Below are 19,277 nucleotides of genomic sequence, written 5' to 3'. Positions count from 1 at the left end.
AGATGGGTGCTTCAATAGTTTTATTGTGTGGATTAAATAAGGTAAAAAGTAAACTCACAACTTTTACACCTACGGTGACCTACCGATATTCATAAATAAAGTACATACAAATTATTATTAATCATATTAGTGGTTTTTCACCTGCGCGTTACAGCGGAGATGACGACTGAAATGCAGTTGTAAACAAATATGGGGGCAAGGTAAATAGTAACGCAAACAACTAGTTGTGTAATAGTTTTATTCGAGTTCTTGTTTTGCTTTATAACATGTATACAGCTCAACAATTGCAACCAGTAGTTCCGACTAGGTTTGACGAATACTTGCAACCTTCTCAGTCAATTTCGTTATTTTTTCGTTGATCGTAGTCGATGACTTCGTCTACCATTTTTTGTAGGCACCGAAGGAGTTGCATTTCGCTTACATTTGACATTCTCTGCACCAAATATATACAGAAAAAAAAAATTAAAATACAGTTTACAAAAGAATTGATGTTTTGAGTTCAACCTAACATGAGACTCATAAAAGGTAGGCAATTGTGTAAAAGCATAAGGCGTAGAAAAAGGTGATTATTTTGTATGAAGCCATAAACGTTGTTTATGTCACTCCACGTTAAGCTTAAAAAATAAGAAAATAAAGCGTTATAACATGTGTTTCTCTATGGCCCTGAACAAAATCCCATAAAACACGTCACAAAGCCGTTAGCGTTAACGACGTTTGATTGTTGTTCAAATCATTGAATCTTTAATGTATAGTATAATTACTAACATATAACATACAACAAACAACTTTTGAAAATGCAAATAGTCCAACACCAAAACGTGTCATCAAGGATACTCGGTTCCACACAATAAAAACACACAAAGGAGTTGTACATTAGCAAGTTATGCGAAAAGCTGAGCCATGTTTCACATCCCAAGTTTCCAAATATAGATTGCAAGCGTTAATCGCATCAACAACGATTAACCAAACCAATTTTGACACAGAGTAAGCATACGTTCGGACTCAAAATCAAGGAGGCAATATATATGGTTGCTTGTGTAAAGCTATCTCAATTGCCAATTCGAGACACTCATCATCATTGCCGATTATCACTTAGATTAGATGCAACGAAGGGAACTCACATGCTCATATACACATCATTACCTCGTATAGTAAATTAACAAAGTTGTTAAGAGTTGAGCCTCAGACAACCATCATATACTCAAAGTCAACAATGCATTATAGGTTACAAAATTTCAAAGTTACTGATCTAAAACCTATATGAAAACCCGTCAAAGGAAACACCAAAACCCCAATAACCTTAGGTTTACAAACATAACCATCATAGTTCGAAAAGTCCAATCAAAGCATTTGATCGATCATCTCATGTGCACACTTTCTGAGCTAACTCATGTTTGAAATTAAAGGCTCAAACGACCATCATTGCCTCATGGTATTTTTGAAAAATCAAATAAGATGTAATTCATAAGCAAGAGATTAAAAAACCCAAAACAAAAATGTGGTAAGAAATGAACAAATTCCACCTTGAAAACCCAGATCCGGAAACCTTAAGTGAACAAACATCCCCGTCTTAGTTCATATCGGGGAAACCTTATGTGGACAAACATCACCATCATCGGCTCATAACGATACAAACCAGCATTCAAGTCGTAGACATAGATAAACACAACAACGATGTACGAATTAACTGGTTCGTTCGGAGAAATAAAGAAAACCACAAACTGACCATAACCAGCAAAAAAACGAAGTGAAAGCGAGAATGACAAAGGGTTTTAAAAGCCCCTTTAACATCCACGTTGTTCATGCGACAAAAAGGAAACAACACAGAGAACAGAATGAGAGAGAGAGAGGGAGAGAGAGAGATAACGACAAAGCATTTTAAAAACCCTTTTGATACCCATAAAATACGTGGGTTTAAAAACGCGTGGAAACAACTAAAGAAAAACATGTATGTAAATACTATCGAAAACTGATGATATCATTATCTGACCGGGGATGATTTATATTTAATTTAATATGACAATTACCGTTTAATAATATAAGTCGTAAGACTATTCCCGTAGATACTCTAACTCTCTAGGACTAGAGGGTGTGGGATGGAGCCCCTTGGGGGTTATAAAGGACGCCTCAACGCCACCTAGACGCCACATCAACCAGGGAGCTTTATAACCCCCCCCCCCCTTTAATTTACAGAGTGTGGGATGAAGCCCCGTCATCATTACCTAATTATTTTTTATTTTTACATTTTACTTTTTTAAATTAAATGGCCATTTTGTATAACTAGAAAATAAAAAAAAAACATAATTTCATCCTAAAAAAAATAAAAAAAACATCACAAAGTCACTAAAAAAAAATAAGAAGGTACTAGAAAAAAAACTACATATATTTCGCCCTAATTTGATTCTTGCGAGCCTCCATAATGCGTTGATCCGTCTCCGTTAGATGTGAGAAATCTTTCGCTAGAAAATCCAAGTCTTTCTGAATTAGTTTCTCCATCTTCATTTCTTGGTCCTTTTCCCTGATCGAGATCATTTTGTTGAGACTTGTATGGAACTCGCCCAACTTTGATGGCTCATCCGATGACGTTGAAGTACCATTTCCTCGTGTCGCTGCCTTACTTTTATCCCGACCCCTTGGTCGAGTCAGCTCCTCTGGTTGTTCGAACTCCTCATCATCGTCGTTAAGATTAATTGTCGTACGAGCATCGGACCCGGATGGTTCCGTTGTGGTTGTTTGTAACAACTGTCACTAAAATCAATAATTAGGACGATAATTAGTCAATAAGAAAACCCTAATTGAGACACCCAAGTAATTCTGCATTAGCCCTAAAATTTTCAGAACAATCGGAATCAGGATCAGGGCCCCTAAAACTCGAGGGGGGCAAACCCTAGTTTAATAATTATCTAAATTAAACGTTGCAAAGTTCTGATTGGCTGAAATTTTGAATCACCCAAGTTATACCCGAGCCTAGGCAGCCTATGAATTAGACTGCTTAGCTTACGGACCGCAAGGGAAAGGGCTTACGGTCCGTAAGCATGTCCCAAAAATCACTATAAATAGCCGACCTTGGGACTTGAACTGAAAAATGAAAACGACGTAAAGTTGCTGTCTGTACGTCGAGTTAAGGCTGTAATACTACAATAAACACACACACGATCACGAGGTGCTGCCGCAATCAGGGTAATAACTCGATCGCTATTATGATTCAACGTCCGATCGATTATAACTATCCAACGATTGTCTGAGTGCTGCTCAAATTGAGCTGATACTTTGTTATTCATTGTGATTTCGACTTGAATGTTTGAGTGCTGTTCGAATTCGGACTATGCTCTGTCATTCGTTGTGAATCCATTGAATTATTAAGTATTGCACTTATTAATTGTTGTGAGGGTTTAATCTCGTGAATTGACGTAACTGCTGAATTAGTTACTAACCCGTTTGTGTGTACATTGTTAATTAAATTAGGTTAATCACAGGCAAATCAGTAAGGCTTAAACTCTGCTCGTAAAATCTGCAATGTGAGTCATTCTCTTTTTATCAACTGTTTTACAAAACTCCAAATTATTTTCAAAGTTATAATTACAGGGATTAAGTCTTTGTAATCACCATATTACAGCCGATATGTGGGGTTTTGTATACATTACTTGATAATCTTACCATTGGGGCAGCCATTGGGTGATATGACCATAATCACAGACACCATTGGACAGGCGGGCCAATGGGTCGAGTGGTAAAGTACCGTGGGTAGTTGGTTGATAATCAGAAACATTGTAATCTCTCTTAATTCTGTGAATTATAACTAATGTGTCGTTTTAGTAAAATGAATGATTCACTCAGTATTTCCCTGCTGACAAAACCTTTTTCAAACATGTTTCAGGTGATATGTTGTGAGCAAAGAAAGAGAAGTGTCGTGACGCACTCCCAGCTTAGAAAAGTGGCTCAGTGTAAATAAATAAAAGAAACATGTTTTGAAAAATAAAGATTTCCCTGGGAAATCACATTATTGTAAATTACGGGAATTTATCCCTAAAGTTATAAAACGGGCAGTTTAAATTATTGAACGATCCTGTTTTACAAGACTTCCGCTGTCGCCTAAAATTTAAATACCGCAGGATTTCTATCCCGCGGCTCCTGAAACGGGTAAAACCGGGTCGGGGGCCGTGACAGAAATAAGGTGGTATCAGAGCCACTATTTTAAGCTTACTGATTAAGCTCACTGTTCTAATTGATTTAAGCCTATTGAAAAACAATTAGGAAAATTTTATTTGTCATTCTGTGAATATATGTGCATTAACTTATTAATTGTTGAAATTACAGTATGGGTAAACAAAAGATTTCTGCTATCTACCGCAAATTAGATAGTACACCTAAAGAAAAGGGAACTTCTTCTTCCAAATATTCCTCAGATATAGAAGAAGGAATCTTTGTCCGTAAGGCAAATTATGAAAACCCACTTACCCCGGAGAAAAGGAATTTGATTATTAGGAAGAGTCAAGAGAAAAAAGAAACCCCAAACCAAGAGAGTGAGGTTTAACCCGGAGATTCAGAAATTAGCAATAATCCACCAGGGGAAAATAACCTAGATGAAAAATGGGCAAATCTGTATCTGCTCGCTACCGTAGCAAAAAATGCAAATCTTTAAACTCTAAATCTAGAAATAAGTACTTCCCAGTAAATAAATAAATAAATCTGAGTGTGTTCTGTTTACTGTTATGTTGTACAAATTGGTGTGCAATAAAAATGTTTATTTGTTAAACTTTGTTCCAAAGTTTTAACTTAACATTTTGTGCATTTTTGCATATATATGCTACACAGCATGAGTGAGCTATCCGAGGCGTTTCAGAACCTCAACCTCTATCCTGTGCCAATTGAAGTCTCCCACAACTTCACTGGTTACATTGCTGACATAGAGGAACCTCTGGAATTCCAAGCTCCACCGCTGGAAAAAGCAAAACCTAAAAAGATGAGAAGATATGTAGGGTGGAGAAAAGTGCGTAGAAGGAAACCCGCAACTAGGAGACTCCCTAAAATAGAAAATCCTGTAAGTGTGAGCAAGGGAAAGGAAATAGAAACCGGAGAAAGTTCCAAACCAGCAGGAACAGAAATAGGGATAGACCTAAAGCAAAAGGGAATAGAGATCGGAGAAAGCTCTAAACAGCCGGAGGAGATCACATTCCATGATGAAATAGACCGTCTACTGGCCAATTGTGATGTCATAGAGCCTGTCAACAATAATCTCTTCTCTTATCCTGCTACAGCCCAACTCCCAATAAACCTAGAACCAGTGATTCCAGACCCACTAGTCCACACACGACCATTAGGCCAAATGGAAGAATGGTGGACCAATGACTGGCAATTCCAAAATATAGTCAATAGTCCCTATAGTTTTCTCCCACAGTTTGATCCAGAACCTATCCCTAATCCGCCAATGAGCTATGAAAATTTAGTTGAACTGCATCAGTTTGGTGAAGAACTGATAGGCACTGGGAATAGGATCAGGGAAATTGGGGAGCAGATTTCCTGGAAATATGACGAAAGGGAACGTCACTATTGAACTGCCAGTTGATCCAAGAATAGTGGGAAGGGTTTGGAAAAGTTTGTTTGTATTATAACTAATACAGTAAAACTAACGCTGTAAAATGGGCAATAAAACAATGTAAGATAAACAGTGTGTATTGAAGCAGGTATAATATATAAAACAAAACAGAAGTCGAGGCATCGACAATTTTGGTTATATTTGTATGTTATAATAATCTATGTGTTTATCTGTGCTGATTTTGTTACCAATAATTAGATACTAATAATTCCTATCAATATAAATTAGCAGATGGAAAACGCTAGTAATGAACCAGTTAATGAAGAGAATCAATCTGAGCAAAATCAGGAAAACCAATACATGACTAGACAAGATACTGAAAATATCATTACTCAAGGGATAGCCAATGTTATTCCAGAAATTATGGCTGCTGCTAGGAAACCTGTTGAATCACAACAAATCATTCCTAGTAAACGCATTCCGGAAGATAACGGCAGTAATAGCATAAATGGAGGCGGCAATCATGACACTCATGATCCGCAACAGGCCCCACTCCCTAAGAAAAGGAAAGCTGCAACGCCTGGTTGCACTTACAAAGAATTTCTTGCCTGTAAACCAGCAGAATTTGCAGGTAATGAAGGGGCAACTGCAACACTGCGTTGGTTAGAGAAAACCGAAGCCGTAATTGCAATAAGTAAATGTGCTGAAGAAGATCAAGTGATGTATGCGTCAAACTTGTTCAAAGAAGAGGCGCTAGAATGGTGGAACACAGTGCTACAAGCAAAAGGAAGAAGAGTGGCCTATGCGATGAATTGGGACGAATTTAAGAGTCTTGTCGAAAGAAAATTCTGTCCCAAATACGAAAAGGAACAAATGGCAAACAAGTTCCTGAGTCATTGTATGATAGGCGTCGACTGTCGAGGATGATTTGGGGATTAATCGGAGAAATCCGTAACATCGTTAAAGCTGCAAGACCACGCACTATTGACGATGTTGTAGAATTAGCTAATACCTTAACCGATGAACTGGTGCGCACAAGAGAAGAAGATCGAAAGAAGGAATTGGCTCAGAAGATTACCCAGGGATTTCGTACGGGTAATAATAACCGCTTTAAAAGAAGAGGAATAGGGCAATCCTCAACCCCGCCATTCTGCAGAAATTGCAAGAGAAAGTATTTTGGAAGATGCAATATAACCTGCAATTTTTGCAAATCAGTAGGACATAGTGAAGATAACTGCAAAAAGAAAGCCATAGTCTGCTATAACTGTGGAGAAACCGGACATTATAAAACAGAACGCCCTAAATGGATTAAAGCCGCAGATAATAAAGGCAAGCAAGCTGGAGGGGCAACTAAGAAGAATGCTCGTGCATTCCAACTGACCACTCAAGAAGCCGAACTTATTCCAGACGTGATAGCGGGTACGTTCTTAGTACATAACGTCTATGCAAAAGTATTATTTGACTCTGGTGCAAACCAAAGTTTCATCAATACTTCATTCTGCCAAGCTCTTAACTTACCCTTAGGCAAATTTTTACAGTCGAAACGGCAGATGGAAATTCTGTCAACATAGACAAAGTATTGCAAGAAGGAAAGATAGAACTGTTAGGCCATAAGTTTTCTGCAAACCTATTACCTATGAATCTAGCCGAATTTGATGTAGTATTAGGAATGGATTTGTTAGTCGCCAACCATGCTCGAATCCTGTGTGATAAGAATTCCGTAGAAATCCGTACCCCCACATGAGAAGTAATCTTAATTACAGGAGATAGACCTCGAAAGCCACTGAAGTTCATTTCAGTAATGAAATTGGCTAGTTATTCAAGGAAACAAGAAATGGTGTATATGATTTCTGTAATCATTAACACTAAAAGTAAGGAAATTCATGACATCCCTATAGTTTCAGAATACCCAGATGTCTTTCCAGAAGAATTACTTGGGCACCGGATAGGGAAGTAGAATTTAGAATTCATCTAATTCCAGGTACTACACCAATAGCTAAGGCACCTTATCGATTAGCACCTACTGAAATGCTAGAATTGAAAAAGCAGTTAGATGAATTACTAAGCAAAGGATTTGTACAACCTAGTTCATCCCCTTGGGGTGCACCAGTGTTGTTTGTGAAAAAGAAAGATGAGTCGATGAGAATGTGTATCGATTATAGGGAATTGAATAAGGTTACAATTAAGAATAGATACCCACTACTAGGATTGATGATCTTTTTGATCAATTACAAGGAGCTAGGTATTTCTCTAAAATAGACTTAAGATCCGGATACCACCAGTTGAAAGTACAAGAGGAGGGGATACCTAAAACTGCTTTCAGAACTAGGTATGGTCATTATGAGTTTACAGTCATGCCCTTTGGATTAACAAATGCTCCAGCAGCATTTATGGACATGATGAATAGAATCTGTAAACCATACTTGGATAAATTCGTAATCGTGTTCATTGACGATATACTCATTTATTCCAAAAATCAGGAAGAACATTGTGGGCACCTGCATGCACTCTTAACCTTGTTAAGAAAGGAAAAGCTTTATGCCAAACTCTCGAAGTGTGAATTCTGGCTGCAGGAAGTACAATTTTTAGGTCATATGGTGAATCACGAAGGAATTCACGTAGATCCTGCTAAAATAGAAGCAATCACCAATTGGAAGGTTCCACAAACGGCTATCGAAGTTAGAAGTTTTCTAGGATTAGCTGGATACTATAGACGATTTATTAAATATTTCTCTAAAATAGTTGTACCTTTGACCAAGCTAACCTGTAAGGCAGTTAAGTTCGAATGGGGACCTAGACAAGAGGAAGCTTTTAAGATTCTAAAGCACAAATTGACGAATGCTCCAATCTTAGCTTTACCCGAAGGAACAGAAGACTTTGAAGCATGGTTGTAAAACAAGGTTTCCAAGGCCGAGTACTCCCCGAGTAGTCGCTACAAGGTAGGTTGCCGAGACGACTTTCTTCGACTCCGCCTAATTACTCGGAGTCGGTCAACCTCGGTCAGAATTGGATCTAGTAGGTCAACTCGGGCCTAGTTTGACTTAAGTAATAATAAAGAGTTAACTGCCATTTTCGTCCCTGTGGTTTGGTCACTTTGGCCATTTCAGTCCATTTTTCAAAAATGCGCCATTTTCCTCCCCGACGTTCTGGAAAGGTGCCATTTCAGTCCAAAAATCATAACCCAGTTAAGTCAGTTAGTAAATAAGGACTGATTGTGTAAATTTGTAACATAAAGGACTGATTGTGTAAATTTGTAACACCACCACCACTAGCCCTGCCACCACCACCACTCCGCTGCCACCACCACCACCACCGCCACCACAGCCACCACCGCCACCACAGCCACTGCCACCACCGCCGCCACCACAGCCACACTGCCACCACAGCCACTGCCACCACCGCTACCACCGCAACTACAGCCACTGTTATCATCATCATCGATCATCATCGACCTTCATCATCATCATCGCGATCTTCATCATCATCAGACCTTTATCACCAATTCTCCTCTTAATCGTTTTATACATTTTCTGAAACGTTTACGTGCAAAACGAAATGGGAATTTGGATTAGTTTTAGTGATGCAGTGGGTGTTGAATACGTTTTGATGATGCTAAGGTATTGAATATTGATAACAGCAATATTATGCCGTCGGTTCGGCGTTTTTCCAGAGTCGATACTTTCGAGCTGAAGGTTCAGATCGAAAAGAGGCTCGGTTCACAAAAGGCTGAGAAGTACTTCAATCTAGTCATCAGGTATTTAAATCTTAAGCTCGGGAAATCAGAGTTTGATAAGCTTTGTATCGGTTTAATAGGTCGGGAAAATGTTCGTCTTCACAATGAACTGATCATAGCTATTGTGAAAAATGCTGCTCTTTCGAAAATACCTCCTCAAAAACGTGCGAAGAGTGATGGTCCTTTGCCTTTAAAGGTCCCTAACGGGACCCATCCGGTGACTGATCTACAGTCTCTATGTGTGTTTCCTCGGTCCCCTAGAAAAGTACGAACACCAAATCTTCGTGAAAGCAAGTTTAAAGACCAAACGGTTCCTTTTCCCCAACATTTGGTAACGACAAAAGTTCAACAACAACAACAAAGTGCTACTGAGTTGTTTTCTTTAGGTAGCAAACCGCCACTTGAAGTTAATTCAGTTGAAGACGGGGAAGAAGTTGAGCAGGATGCAATAAGTCCAGGTGTTTATAGTAGAAACCCTGTTAGTGCGCCATTTGGCATCACCATCCACTCACAAGAACAACGAAAATTATGCATTAATGGTCTAGATTCTGCATACTGTACTGAGACTTGCCATTACAGTGGTCATTTGCCTGCTGCAAATTCTTTAAAGAACAGGTTGAACCACAATTTGCGAGTTGAAGGTTTAGATATCTCTAGGGATTGTGTTAACTTATTGAATAACGGGTTGGACTGTTTTTTAAAAAGTGTTCTAAAACCGAGTCTGGAGTTAGCCCGCTCAAGATCTTCACAAAGGTGGTGGCGGTGGTGGCAGTGGCTGTGGTGGCAGTGTAGCTGTGGTGGCGGTGTGGCTGTGGTGGCGGTGGTGGTGGTGGTGGCAGTGGCTGTGGTGGCGGTGGTAGTGGTGGTGGTGGTGGCAGCGGAGTGGTGGTGGTGGCAGGGCTAGTGGTGGTGGTGTTACAAATTTACACAATCAGTCCTTTATGTTACAAATTTACACAATCAGTCCTTATTTACTAACTGACTTAACTGGGTTATGATTTTTGGACTGAAATGGCACCTTTCCAGAACGTCGGGGAGGAAAATGGCGCATTTTTGAAAAATGGACTGAAATGGCCAAAGTGACCAAACCACAGGGACGAAAATGGCAGTTAACTCAATAATAAAACATAATTTCTATGCCTATCATATTAAAGAATTAATATCATTTTCACATATTTTGTTATAAATATTAGTAAATTTATGCTATTTGACATATATTGAATCTCCAAAAAGTAATTTCTTTACAATTTAGCATGTCCGAGTACTCCCCGAGTACTCTCCGCCTAGACCGACTACTCTCAACTCCCCGGTCGACCGACTAGGGAGCGCCTAACGACTTTTGCAACCATGATTACCACCAAAGTCAATTACACATGCTCGGAGCATGTCTTCCATTGTTTGTATCGTCCTTTCACTTTGTCCGTCCGTTTGAAGATGATATGCGGTACTTAAATTGAGTCGAGTTCCCATTGCCTCCTGGAAACTTGTCCAGAAACGGGAAGTGAAACGACTATCTCTATCCGTTACGATGGAGAGTGGGACTCCATGTAAGGATACTACTTCATCTACATACAACTTGGCTAACCTTTCCATGCTAAAGGTTTCCTTTATTGGTAGAAAATGAGGTGATTTGGTTAATCGATCCACAATTACCCAAATAGCATTATTACCTTTTCTGGTTTTGGGTAACTTAGTAACAAAGTCCATTGTTATGAGTTCCCATTTCCATATAGGCATTTCTAATTGTTGTAGTAGTCCTGAAGGTTTCTGGTGTTCTGCCTTAACTTGTGAACAAGTAAGACACTTGGTTACATATTCAGCTATGTCCTTTTTCATTTCTATCCACCAGAAATTATTTCTTAAATCTTGGTACATTTTATTGTTTCCTGGATGTACAATATATCTAGATTTGTGAGCTTCTTCTAAAATTTTATTTCTTAATTCTCCCTGCTTAGGTACCCAAATTCGTTTCTTGTGGAATCTCCATATTCCATCCTTTCCTGGTTCTAGTTCCTTTAGGTAACCTTTCATTCCTTCGGCATCCTCCTTGATTGCCGTTTCCTGAATGTTCTTCAATTGTTCCATTAAATCTAATTGTAGATTTAACCTAAGAGCACGGACTCGCTTTTGCTTTTCATGATACTTACGACTTAAGGCATCTGCGACTACGTTTGCCTTTCCTTTGTGATATTGAATATCACATTCGTAATCGCTTAGGATTTCCATCCATCTTCTTTGCCTCATATTTAACTCTTTTTGCCCAACTATATACCTTAAACTTTTATGATCTGTATAGATAGTAAACTTACTTCCGTACAGATAATGTCTCCAAATTTTAAGGGCAAAAATTATGGCTCCTAACTCTAGGTCATGAGTTGTATAATTTTCTTCGTGCTTTTTCAATTGCCTAGAGGCATACGCAATTACCTTCTTGCGTTGCATCAATACACACCCGTATCCTAATTTTGAAGCATCACAGTATACTTCAAAGCATGGTTGCAAAAGTCGTTAGGCGCTCCCTAGTCGGTCGACCGGGGAGTTGAGAGTAGTCGGTCTAGGCGGAGAGTACTCGGGGAGTACTCGGACATGCTAAATTGTAAAGAAATTACTTTTTGGAGATTCAATATATGTCAAATAGCATAAATTTACTAATATTTATAACAAAATATGTGAAAATGATATTAATTCTTTAATATGATAGGCATAGAAATTATGTTTTATTATTGAGTTAACTGCCATTTTCGTCCCTGTGGTTTGGTCACTTTGGCCATTTCAGTCCATTTTTCAAAAATGCGCCATTTTCCTCCCCGACGTTCTGGAAAGGTGCCATTTCAGTCCAAAAATCATAACCCAGTTAAGTCAGTTAGTAAATAAGGACTGATTGTGTAAATTTGTAACATAAAGGACTGATTGTGTAAATTTGTAACACCACCACCACTAGCCCTGCCACCACCACCACTCCGCTGCCACCACCACCACCACTACCACCGCCACCACAGCCACTGCCACCACCACCACCACCGCCACCACAGCCACACCGCCACCACAGCTACACTGCCACCACAGCCACTGCCACCACCGCCACCACCTTTGTGAAGATCTTGAGCGGGCTAACTCCAGACTCGGTTTTAGAACACTTTTTAAAAAACAGTCCAACCCGTTATTCAATAAGTTAACACAATCCCTAGAGATATCTAAACCTTCAACTCGCAAATTGTGGTTCAACCTGTTCTTTAAAGAATTTGCAGCAGGCAAATGACCACTGTAATGGCAAGTCTCAGTACAGTATGCAGAATCTAGACCATTAATGCATAATTTTCGTTGTTCTTGTGAGTGGATGGTGATGCCAAATGGCGCACTAACAGGGTTTCTACTATAAACACCTGGACTTATTGCATCCTGCTCAACTTCTTCCCCGTCTTCAACTGAATTAACTTCAAGTGGCGGTTTGCTACCTAAAGAAAACAACTCAGTAGCACTTTGTTGTTGTTGTTGAACTTTTGTCGTTACCAAATGTTGGGGAAAAGGAACCGTTTGGTCTTTAAACTTGCTTTCACGAAGATTTGGTGTTCGTACTTTTCTAGGGGACCGAGGAAACACACATAGAGACTGTAGATCAGTCACCGGATGGGTCCCGTTAGGGACCTTTAAAGGCAAAGGACCATCACTCTTCGCACGTTTTTGAGGAGGTATTTTCGAAAGAGCAGCATTTTTCACAATAGCTATGATCAGTTCATTGTGAAGACGAACATTTTCCCGACCCATTAAACCGATACAAAGCTTATCAAACTCTGATTTCCCGAGCTTAAGATTTAAATACCTGATGACTAGATTGAAGTACTTCTCAGCCTTTTGTGAACCGAGCCTCTTTTCGATCTGAACCTTCAGCTCGAAAGTATCGACTCTGGAAAAACGCCGAACCGACGGCATAATATTGCTGTTATCAATATTCAATACCTTAGCATCATCAAAACGTATTCAACACCCACTGCATCACTAAAACTAATCCAAATTCCCATTTCGTTTTGCACGTAAACGTTTCAGAAAATGTATAAAACGATTAAGAGGAGAATTGGTGATAAAGGTCTGATGATGATGAAGATCGCGATGATGATGATGAAGGTCGATGATGATCGATGATGATGATAACAGTGGCTGTAGTTGCGGTGGTAGCGGTGGTGGCAGTGGCTGTGGTGGCAGTGTGGCTGTGGTGGCGGCGGTGGTGGCAGTGGCTGTGGTGGCGGTGGTGGCTGTGGTGGCGGTGGTGGTGGTGGTGGCAGCGGAGTGGTGGTGGTGGCAGGGCTAGTGGTGGTGGTGTTACAAATTTACACAATCAGTCCTTTATGTTACAAATTTACACAATCAGTCCTTATTTACTAACTGACTTAACTGGGTTATGATTTTTGGACTGAAATGGCACCTTTCCAGAACGTCGGGGAGGAAAATGGCGCATTTTTGAAAAATGGACTGAAATGGCCAAAGTGACCAAACCACAGGGACGAAAATGGCAGTTAACTCTTTATTATTACTTAAGTCAAACTAGGCCCGAGTTGACCTACTAGATCCAATTCTGACCGAGGTTGACCGACTCCGAGTAATTAGGCGGAGTCGAAGAAAGTCGCCTCGGCAACCTACCTTGTAGCGACTACTCGGGGAGTACTCGGCCTTGGAAACCTTGTTTTACAACCATGGTGGTAATTGGGATAGCCATTTGCCATTAATTGAATTCTCCTATAACAATAGTTAGCATTCGAGCATCGAAGCTGCTCCATTCGAAGCACTATATGGACGCAAGTGCAGAACTCCCGTTTGTTGGGCAGAAATAGGAGAAAGTCAATTATCAGGTCCCGAAATCGTACAAGAAACCACTGACAAAATAACACAAATTAAGGAAAGATTGAAGACAGCTAGAGATCGTCAGAAGAGCTATGCAGACAATCGCCGCAAGCCACTAGAATTTCAGGTAGGAGACAAAGTACTTTTGAAAGTTTCTCCTTGGAAAAGAGTAGTACGATTTGGTAAGAAAGGAAAACTGAGTCCAAGATATGTTGGACCATTCCCAGTGATCCAACGAATAGAACGAATAGGACCAGTAGCTTATCGTTTACAACTACCAGAAGAATTAGCAGGAGTACATGATGTGTTTCATGTATCCAATCTCAAGAAATGTCTATCAGACGAATCCCTGGTAGTACCTCTTCAAGATATAGAGGTAAATGAAAAACTGAAATTCGTAGAGAAACCCCTACAAATAGAAGACCGGAAGATCAAGTTTCTCAAACACAAGCGACTCGTACTAGTGAAAGTCAAATGGGAATCCAGGAGAGGACCAGAATATACTTGGGAACTGGAATCAGAAATGAAGAGAAAATACCCTCATCTATTTCAGTAAATCTCGAGGACGAGATTTTTCTCAAGATGGGGAGGATGTAACAACTGTCACTAAAATCAATAATTAGGATGATAATTAGTCAATAAGAAAACCCTAATTGAGACACCCAAGTAATTCTGCATTAGCCCTAAAATTTTCAGAACAATCGGAATCAGGATCAGGGCCCCTAAAACTCGAGGGGGGCAAACCCTAGTTTAATAATTATCTAAATTAAACGTTGCAAAGTTCTGATTGGCTGAAATTTTGAATCACCCAAGCTATACCCGAGCCTAGGCAGCCTATGAATTAGACTGCTTAGCTTACGGACCGCAAGGGAAAGGGCTTACGGTCCGTAAGCATGTCCCAAAAATCACTATAAATAGCCGACCTTGGGACTTGAACTGAGAAATGAAAACGACGTAAAGTTGCTGTCTGTACGTCGAGTTAAGGCTGTAATACTACAATAAACACACACACAATCACGAGGTGCTGCCGCAATCAGGGTAATAACTCGATCGCTATTACGATTCAACGTCCGATCGATTATAACTATCCAACGATTGTCTGAGTGCTGCTCAAATTGAGCTGATACTTTGTTATTCATTGTGATTTCGACTTGAATGTTTGAGTGCTATTCGAATTCGGACTATGCTCTGTCATTCGTTGTGAATCCATTGAATTATTAAGTATTGCACTTATTAATTGTTGTGAGGGTTTAATCTCGTGAATTGACGTAACTGCTGAATTAGTTACTAACCCGTTTGTGTGTACATTGTTAATTAAATTAGGTTAATCACAGGCAAATCAGTAAGGCTTAAACTCTGCTCGTAAAATCTGCAATGTGAGTCATTCTCTTTTTATCAACTGTTTTACAAAACTCCAAATTATTTTCAAAGTTATAATTACAGGGATTAAGTCTTTGTAATCACCATATTACAGCCGGTATGTGGGGTTTTGTATACATTACTTGATAATCTTCACCATTGGGGCAACCATTGGGTGATATGACCATAATCACAGACACCATTGGACAGATGGGCCAATGGGTCGAGTGGTAAAGTACCGTGGGTAGTTGGTTGATAATCAGAAACATTGTAATCGCTCTTAATTTTGTGAATTATAACTAATGTGTCGTTTTAGTAAAATGAATGATTCACTCAGTATTTCCCCGCTGACAAAACCTTTTTCAAACATGTTTAAGGTGATATGTTGTGAGCAAAGAAAGAGAAGTGCCGTGACGCACTCCCAGCTTAGAAAAGTGGCTCAGTGTAAATAAATAAAAGAAACATGTTTTGAAAAATAAAGATTTCCCTGGGAAATCACATTATTGTAAATTACGGGAATTTATCCCTAAAGTTATAAAACGGGCAGTTTAAATTATTGAACGATCCTGTTTTACAAGACTTCCGCTGTCGCCTAAAATTTAAATACCGCATGATTTCTGTCTCGCGGCTCCTGAAACGGGTAAAACCGGGTCGGGGGCCGTGACAATGTTGATTTGGACCGTTTTGACCGAGGGCGGGTTGGGTCGAACGGTGGCACAAGATGCCACTTGGGAGATTTGCGAAGAAGCTCCCACGCATTTACATGCGTAAAGTGATGACCATGGTACACCCTATAATCGGAGTGGGCTTGGGTCATCACGTCCACATCGCTCGAACCGCTTTTCCTTCGAGTGTTGTTGACGAGATTAGTATGTATAAACTTTGAGAGAAGGGTATTGTATAAAAATTAGAGTATTGTATAAAAATTTGAGAGAAAGTGGGTGAATGGAGATGGAAAAATTTGAGAGAAAGTGGGTGAAATGAGATGGAAAAATGGAGAAATGGAATGGGTGTTTATAAACTTTGAATTTGAAAAACAATTTAAAAAAAAAAAGAAACCTGACTGTTCAACGGTCAAAAAGATTAAATGTGCCTCGATCTGTGTGTTGTCTTCTCGTTACCATGTTCGTGAAACAACTATAGCGCCCCAAGTTAATTAGGTGGGTGTGGGTGTATAGCGCCCAGGGCGCCATAAATGGTGACCTGGCGAGGATGGCGCCTCCCACACCCTCCGGCCTAAGTGTCTAAATCACTTGTACCTCTAAATAGATGAAAAAAAAACGTGTGTTTCAAAAGACATAAAACACACTAAGCCTATTTTATAAACAAACAGCCGATAAATTAAAAAAAGAAAATAATAATAATAAAAATAATAAATGTACATGTATAATCTCAAAACATGAAAGACAAAACAATATGGAAAAATTACATTTTTCGTCCTTTATGTTTGTATCGAATTGCAGTGGATAACCTTTAACTTCAATAATTACAGTCACAGTCCTTTATTTGGAAAACTCATTACACCTTTCGTCCTTTAGTGCTAACCAGGTTAAAAATTTAAGTTATGTCTGATCATGTGACTTGCGCATGAGGGTAGATCGGTAATTTTACTCATTTATTTAATATATATATATATATATATATATAATATACAAATGTCTCCTTCTATCAGCTAGTTCATCTCTTCAACCAACCTCACCACCACCAAATTCAGCCCCCACCACTACCATATCCCCAGCCACCACCACCGAATTGAGCCCCACCACCACCGTATCCCAGCCACCACCACCGAATTAAGCCCCACCACCACCGTATCCCAGCCACCACCACTGAATTGAGCCCCACCACCACCGTATCCCAGCCACCACCACCGAATCAAGCCCCACCACCACCAGCCGCCATATGCAACCAACCCCCCCCCCCCACCACCACCACCACCAGCCGCCGTATGCAACCAACCCCAACAAATATTAAATCATGGTAACAAAAGCCCTAAATGTTAAAACCAAGAACGTAAAACATCTCGTCTAGGATATAAATAATCAAATTAAAGACCAAAAAAATCCCTAAATTAAAGAACTTAAAAAATTCCTAAAATACAGGGAGAAAAACAGAGGAAAAACACCTCCGATCATCTAACGGCGTCCCACTATCGGCGTCCCAAACCCCTCCATCATCAACAACGGCGTCCCAAACGCCTCCATCATCAACAATCAACAATCAACAGCAACAGCCTCTAGGCAACGGCGTGTTATCCGTCAAAACACCTCCGATCATCTGCGCCGCTAGGGTTTTCAAGCTCACTCGTGAGCTCGGCCGCAAGTCCGACGGTGCTGGCCGATGAGCATGTTTTAGAGAGAGAGAGAGAGAGAGAGGGGGTGTAGTTCCGATGATGGTGGTGGTGATGTCACAGGCGGTGTTGGCGGTGTTTGTAGATCCAGAAAATCTAGGGCTCCGATCCGACGGTGGTGTGATGATTTAGAGAGAGAGAGAGAAAGTGAGTGGTGGTCGTGTAGCTCCGATGATGGTGGTGGTAATGTTACAGGCGGTGGCGAAGGCGGGGCGATGGCTGTGGTGGACTTTGGCGGTGGTTGGGTGGTGGTTTTATCTTGAGTGGACTGAAGCTGTAGTGTGTATATATATGTTAATGTTTTTGTTTTCTTTATTAATAACATAAAAAAAGTGAAATGACCATAATGCCCTCATGTGACTAGATTTAACTCAAAATTTTAACCTCGTTAGCACTAAAGGACGAAAGATGTAATGAGTTTTCCAAATAAAGGACTGTGAGTCTAATTATTGAAGTTAAAGGTTATCCACTGCAATTTGATACAAACATAAAAGACGAAAAGTGTAATTTTTCATTATAACTAGTTTTTACTATAGCCGCGTTGCGGCGAAGTGTGTTTACATGTATTTTGAAATCACTACAAGCGTGTTGCGCACGGGAACCGCTGACAAGAATAAAAAGAAAATATAGAAAAAAATTACTAAAAGATAACCAAAAGAAAATCAACCAAAAAAGTCGTACGGTAATAATGTTGTTCGTATGAAACTTGTGGTCAGAGATGAGCAAATAATACTGGGTACAGGTACCGAATTTCCCGAACCGAAAAATCTTAAGTACCAATTCGGTACGACTTTTGGCGTTCCTTGTACCGATTCGCTACCGTTTTTTACCTTCATATACAGGTACCGTAATTGGTATTTTCGGTACCAGTAACGATTCGGTATTGGTTGGCACCAAGCTCATCCCTACCCCTGAAACTAAAAAAATAAATGATTAAACGTTGAAGAAATTAAAAAAAAGTTGCACCATACCGATGTTCATACGACACCCGCGATCAGGGATAAGCGAATGGTATCGGGTAACAGTACCGAATTTCCCGAACTAAAATATTTTCAAAAACAATTCGATATCGACTATTGGTGTTTTCTGTACCAGGCTAGTGTCGGTTTTTACCTTTATGTACCAACAACCGTACTGGTATTTTCAATACCAGTACCAGTTAACAAAAACTTATCTGACTTAAAAGTAAAGAAGATAATAAAACTATTAAAAAAATCATATATATTATCATAACTTTTCCTGTTAAAAACATTGTAGTATTAATATATAAGAGAATGTAACAAACATTATATAGAAGTAAATAAAACAGTGGAAAAATGAAGCGGTGGTCACGTAAAAAAAATAGGAAAACCCGATAATTTAACACCTGTCCATCTTTTTAACTTTCTTGCAACTTTTTGTTGACTATCTTCTACCCTAAGAAAGTTGAGTACATTCTTAACTAATGAAAACTCTTGGGTTCA

At 39.6% G+C, this 19,277-nt stretch overlaps 2 protein-coding genes across 2 annotated transcripts; one reads left to right on the top strand and one right to left on the bottom strand.

Moving 5' to 3' along the window:
• The first annotated feature begins 9,180 nt into the window (after nt 1–9,180).
• On the top strand, nt 9,181–9,982 carry LOC118482761. Its single transcript, XM_035978417.1, has 2 exons — nt 9,181–9,910; nt 9,975–9,982. Exons 1-2 carry the CDS (start codon nt 9,181–9,183, stop codon nt 9,980–9,982), a joined length of 738 nt encoding a protein of 245 aa, XP_035834310.1.
• Nucleotides 9,983–12,397: 2,415 nt separating this feature from the next.
• On the bottom strand, nt 12,398–13,199 carry LOC110883322. The gene is made up of 2 exons (XM_035978416.1): nt 12,470–13,199; nt 12,398–12,405 (listed from the first exon to the last, which is right to left on the bottom strand). The coding sequence occupies exons 1-2, from the start codon at nt 13,197–13,199 to the stop codon at nt 12,398–12,400; spliced, it is 738 nt and encodes a 245-aa protein (XP_035834309.1).
• Between the last annotated feature and the right edge of the window lie 6,078 nt (nt 13,200–19,277).

This window comes from Helianthus annuus, chromosome 10, assembly GCF_002127325.2.
Source record: "Helianthus annuus cultivar XRQ/B chromosome 10, HanXRQr2.0-SUNRISE, whole genome shotgun sequence".
NCBI lineage: Eukaryota > Viridiplantae > Streptophyta > Magnoliopsida > Asterales > Asteraceae > Helianthus > Helianthus annuus.
Note: the sequence above shows the minus strand (reverse complement) of the source record. Positions and strands in the feature narration are given on the sequence as shown.